General features: G+C 59.6%; 1 protein-coding gene across 1 annotated transcript in view; it reads right to left on the bottom strand.

Annotated features, from left to right (window-relative positions):
• Window positions 1–167: 167 nt before the first annotated feature.
• Window positions 168–5,661, bottom strand: part of EPT1 (ethanolaminephosphotransferase 1) — a 13,916-nt gene continuing 8,422 nt past the window's right edge. The window contains exons 6-9 of the mRNA XM_017839244.1: window positions 5,409–5,457; window positions 4,829–5,009; window positions 3,850–4,032; window positions 168–2,070 (exon numbers count right to left, since the gene is read on the bottom strand). Of these exons, the coding sequence (XP_017694733.1) occupies window positions 1,954–2,070; window positions 3,850–4,032; window positions 4,829–5,009; window positions 5,409–5,457 (530 nt within the window). The 3' untranslated portion in view covers window positions 168–1,953. The remainder of the gene's footprint in view (window positions 2,071–3,849; window positions 4,033–4,828; window positions 5,010–5,408; window positions 5,458–5,661) is intronic.

Here is a 5,661-nt window from a genome sequence, read left to right as displayed (position 1 = left end):
GGGGGAGGTACCTGTTTGTTCCTCAGCCCTGGGGGAGGTACCTGTTTGTTCCTCAGCCCTGGGGGAGGTACCTGTTCATTCTCAGCCCAGTGGGAGGTACCTGTTCATTTTCAGCCCTGGGGAGGTACCTGTTTGTTCCTCAGCCCTCAGGAGGTACCTGCTCACTCCTCAGCCCAGGGGGAGGTACCTGTTTGTTCCTCAGCCCTGGGGGAGGCACCTGTTCATTCTCAGCCCGGGGGGAGGTACCTGTTTGTTCCTCAGCCCAGTGGGAGGCACCTGTTCATTTTCAGCCCAGGGGGAGGTACCTGTCTGTTCCTCAGCCCAGGGAGGAGGTACCTGTTCATTCTCAGCCCAGGGGGAGGTACCTGTTCATCCCTCAGCCCTGGGGGAGGCCCCAGTTGCTCCTCACAGGCCGTACCATGTGACCATGGGCCGACCAAGGGGTGACCAAGTGGCCCCGAGTTGAGCCCCACGAACTCACGAGCTCAACCTCAGGGTTTCAAGTCTCGTCTCCTGCGTGACAGTGATTCCAATTTACAAAAGCAAACCCATCAGACAGCAGTTACTTGCTGCTGTAACTCACATGTCGGAGGTTTCCTAGAGCAGCAGGAGCCTCCTCCTGCAGAAGGAAAACGCCCTGACCAGGCTGTTGTGCCCCACGTTGCACAGTAATCAGAGTCTGGAGGACTTTGTTCCCATGGCAGTTACACCTGCACTATCTGCTGTGCTTGTTCGCTTCCGGATGCAGCCTTTCCAGAGCCTGGCTTTAAGCTACACTCTTCATTCAAGCACAGGTCTGCATTAAATCAAGCCAACAGGAAAAGGAAATCAGCATTCAGTCTTCACCACCCCACTCGAACTCAATCATAAAAACAAAAAGTCAGATCAACGCACACACGTCTTGGACAAGCGGACAGTAAACAAAGAGATCCCTGGATGAGACACGCGGCCGCCGGGGACGAGGAGACAGTGGGATTTGGGAGGGTTCCCACCACACCCCCCCCCAGTGAGGGCTCTGAAGGTGCACACACAACCAACACGAGGCTCCGGGTGCTTCTCCAGGCGGTGGAAGCGCTGGTGGGAAGGGCCGGGCTGTGCCTGGGAGTGGTGGCTCAGGCAGCCAAGGACCCGCAGAGCCGACCACAACAGCACAGCCCTGCTGGGAGGAAGACGTGGGAGCTCAGCCCTGTGGGCTCAGACACTTCCCCTGGCCACTGGGAGCCCAAACCCCATTCCTGGACTGGGAACACACACGGACAGGCAGGGATGTGGTTGAGATGTGGTCCCAGGCACCCACAGCTCGAGCAGGGCAGGCAGAAGCCACAGTCCCACTCTTACAGGAAATTGAGCCCTGACTTTTTAAGCCCTCCCCCCCATCAGTCAGGATTTAACTACAAGTTTTGTGTGTGTCTGGGGGGGTTTTTTTCCCCCCCTTCTTAAAAAGGGTGCAATATTTGCCCAAATGCAGGAAGGCAGGAGAGAACGTGGGAGAGCTGTCACCATGTGCCCCAGAGGTACCAGCCCAGGCCGAGGGCTGTCCAGCAGGGCTGGGGACAGCCAGGAACTGCCCCGACCACCAGGATGTTCCCCCGACCTGGGAGAAACGAGCCCCGTGTTGGTTTTGGTGACAGGCCCAGAGGGGCTTTGCTCAGGTAAAGCCTTTGCATCCCCGTCCAGCTTTACCTGAGCAAGAGCCGGCGTTGGACGTTTCCCTGGGAACATTCAGCTGGTCTCAGATACAGTTGGACGTTTCCCTGGGAACATTCAGCTGGTCTCAGATACAGTAGCAGTGACCTGGAGGCTCCTCCTGCTCCAGCTCCAGGCGAAGCCCCTTTGTGGTGCCAGAGGAGGGTGGGAGTGTCCCCAGCGTGTCCCGGCCCTGGTGCCCGTCCAGGGGGAGGAGGCTGGGTCTGTGGGATGGCCGAAGTATTTACAGGGGTTTGCAGCAGGTATTTACAGTCCCTCTGCGGAGCGCAGGCCCACTCTCTCCTCCTCCAGCCCTAGTCAGTCCGGGGTGGGCTTCTTGAGGGAGAAGGGCCGGATGTTGAAGTGCCTGCTCAGCTGGCTCACCTGGGGACGGGGCACACACAGGAACGGGTTAGCCAGGCTGGCAGGGCCGAGGGGAGAGGGCAGAGAGCCAGACCTGCTCCCAGGAACACGCCCCTGCCACCCCCTGCACCCCCTGTGCCCACCCTGCAAACTCCCCACGGATCTGTGTCCCTGGTGTCGGGGCTGGCCAGGCACAGGGAGCAGCCCTGCTGCCTTCCCACACCTCCCCAGGTAACAGCCTGGCCTCCCTGGAATCAGGCTCACTGCTGTTCCTGGCCCACCTGGAATCAGGCTCACTGCTGTTCCTGGCCCACCTGGAATCAGGCTCACTGCTGTTCCTGCCCTCCCGAGGGCCAGGGGTCGGGAATGCTGCCCTGAGCCCAGGCCTGCAGGATTTTCCCCCTCACATTTTACCCTGCTCCTTCTCTGCTCCTCCCAGCATTGCTTTCATTATTTTGCTGAAATTAATTTGATATCTCAGATTACTATATAAAAAACCATCCCTGAATCCATTCAAATTGGGGGGCGGATGTTTCCCGTGGAAGGAGGCTGAGCTGGGAACAGAGGGTTTGTTCCTAATCATCCCTCCCAAATTCGGAGCAGTTTGGGGTTATGCCCCAGTCACAAAGCCTTTAAAGGCTCTTCAGCTCCAAGTGACTTTTATCCTGGAAGAAGGGACGGATGGGCCCCCGGAAAGCTGGAGGGAGGGAAGGAGGGGAACAGTCTCTGGGAGGCTCCTGGGAGGGGATGGGCAAAGATGGGCAGGAGGATTTCCCCACCCGGTCAGTCCCATCTCCAGCTGTGATTCCAAGACCAAACTTCTTTTAAGCTTCTTAGTTACACAAATCCTTCTTGCACAGGAGCCTCTTTGCCCTGATTGGAAAGACAGGACAACCTGGCTGTTACTCCTGGCTGGAACTACAGCTGGAACTCCGCTCTGAGGCTCCATGTTGGAGCTGGACTTCCCAGGAGAAGGGGCTTCCCAAGGAGGGTGTCCCCAGCCTGGCAGGGGACACGGGGTTGCTTGTCCTCCTTCCTTACCCTCAGCAGCTTCCTGGGGCATTCCTGACAGGACTTGGGTCTTCTACAAGTTTGTTTTCCCTCTTGATCAGAACTCAGGCAGAGCAAGAGGAGCAAATCCCTGGATCTCAGCCCTGACAGCAGGGGAGGTGGCTTTGCAGCTCCAGTGTTCCCACTTTCCCTACCAGGGACATCCCCCCTCCATCCTGGCTCTCCCAGCACCTTGGAGACCTCACTGGGAGACCTCAGAGCTCCTTCCAGTGCCTGATGGGGCTCCAGGAGAGCTGGAAAAGAACTCTGGACAAGGGATGGAGGGACAGGACACAGGGAATGGCTTCCCAGTGCCAGAGGGCAGGGAGAGACAGGAGATTGGGAAGGAATTCTTCCCTGTGAGGCTGGGGAGGGACTGGAATGGAATTCCCAGAGAAGCTGTGGCTGCCCCTGGATCCCTGGAAGTGTCCAAGGCCAGGTTGGACGGGGCTTGGAGCAACCTGGGCTAGTGGAAGTTGTCCCTGCCCGTGGCAGGGGGTGGCACCGGATGACTTTAAGTTCCCTCCCAACCCAAACCATCCCGGGATTCCAGGGTTTGTTTCCAGCTCCCGCGACACAGCCCCGGGGGTACAGCAGGTCTCAGACCCCTGCAACCCTGCAGGGATCCGGCCCACACTGCAGGCAGCCCCGGGCAGCACCCCCGGGCCGTTCCCACCCGCGCTCCCGCTTTCCCCCGCCCCATTCCCCGCCCCGTCCGGCAGCGGAGCAGCGGCCCCGAGCCCCACGTACCACGAGCACGCCGTAGTGGATGTGTGCCAGGGTGAGGAAGGCCGTCAGCAGGTAGAGCAGCAGCGTCTCGCTGTGGGCCGCCAGCCCCGAGGCGACGAGCAGCAGCGCGGCCGCGATGGGCAGCAGCATCCAGTGCAGGGGCCGGCACCGCGTGCTGCTCATCTGGCACACGATCAGCTGGCACTGGGGACAGGGCACGGCCTGAGCACGGGCCGGGGGCCATGGGGCCCAGGGTGCTGTCCCCAGGGCACGGGGGGTGTCCCTGTGCTGGCACTGCTGGGGCACCTCCAGTGCTGGGGCAGCTCTGGGACCTCACACAGGAGACACAGGGAGGGGCTGGAGCGTGGGCAGGGAAGGGAAGGGAGCTGGGAAGGGGCTGGAGCAGCGGGAATATCTGAGGGAGCTGCGGGAGCTCATCCCAGAGAAAAGAGGGATCAGGAGGGACCTTTTCCTGCCCCACAACTCCCTGACAGGAGGGGGGAGCCAGGGGGGGTCGGGCTCTGCTCCCAGGGAACAAGGGACAGGAGGAGAGGGAACGGCCTCAGGCTGTGCCAGGGGAGGGTCAGGTGGGATATTGGGACAATTCCTGCATGGAAATGGCTGTCCAGCTCTGGCACAGCTGCCCAGGGAGGTGGTGGAGCCCCATCCCCGGCAGGATTTAAAAGCCCTGTGGATGTGGCACTTGGGGACATGGCTCAGTGTGGATCAGCCAGGGCAGTGCTGGGGGATCAGCTTGACCTGATGATCTTAAAAGCCCTTCCCAACCTCAAGGATTCTGCAAATCTGTGAACATGCAGCTAGATCAGATTCTGACCAAAAAATCAGTCCCTCCCCTTTTACATTTACCCCCAAAAATGAAGCAGGAGCTCCCTTCCCATCAGCACTTTGCTGCTCACAGCACAGAGGGTGCACAAGCCTCTGAGAACACTCAATTTAACTAATTTTCCAGTTTCTCAAACATAAAGCAAAAGCTGCTCACAGAGATGTTGGCAAAGGCTGTTCCAACCATGAAGTAGAAGAGCCTGGGCTGGACCTCCAGGATGTCAGAGGGGGACAGGAAGATCCACGTGGTGCAGAGCAGGAACAGCAGCACCGGGGACACGAGGGGCAGCAGGATCTCATACACAGAGTGGTGCTTCAAGGTGTTGCTTTTATAGGCCCTGGAACACAAGGAAAGAAACGAAAATACATGGAATCAATGGGAGATCCCCGGTGCTGCCTCCAGGAAATACCTGAGGGGGCTCCAGGAGAGCTGGAGAGGGACTGGGGACAAGGCATGGAGGGACAGGACACAGGGAATGGATCCCACTGCCAGAGGGCAGGGAGAGATGGGAGATTGGGAAGGGATTCCTGGCTGGGAGGGTGGGGAGGGGCTGGCCTAGGTTGGCCAGAGAAGCTGTGGCTGCCCCTGGATCCTTGGAAGTGTCCCAGGCCAGGTTGGATGGGGCTTGGAGCAACCTGGGCTTGTGGAAGGTGTCCCTGCCCATGGCAGGGGGTGGGACTGGGTGAGATTTAAGGTCCCTTCCCACCCAAACCACCCTGGGATCCCAAAAACTCACTTGTAGAAGTTGTACAGGCTCATGGGCAGCGTCACAGTGAGAGCACAGGCTGGAAGAGAACAGAGCCACGTCAGGGCCCTGGCAGAGGGTCCCTCACGTGCCCCCTGCATGTGCAGCTGTCCAGGCCCTGCTTTGAGGGTCCCTCATGTGCCCCCTGCACGTGCAGCTGCCCAGGCCCTGCTTTGAGGGTCCCTCATGTGCCCCCTGCACGTGCAGCTGCCCAGGCCCTGCTTCGAGGGCCTCGGCCCTGCTT

The sequence above is a fragment of the Lepidothrix coronata genome, unplaced genomic scaffold (genome assembly GCF_001604755.1).
Source record: "Lepidothrix coronata isolate B3197 unplaced genomic scaffold, Lepidothrix_coronata-1.0 Scaffold391, whole genome shotgun sequence".
NCBI classification, from domain to species: Eukaryota; Metazoa; Chordata; class Aves; order Passeriformes; family Pipridae; genus Lepidothrix; species Lepidothrix coronata.
This window is presented reverse-complemented; position numbering and strand designations above follow the sequence as displayed.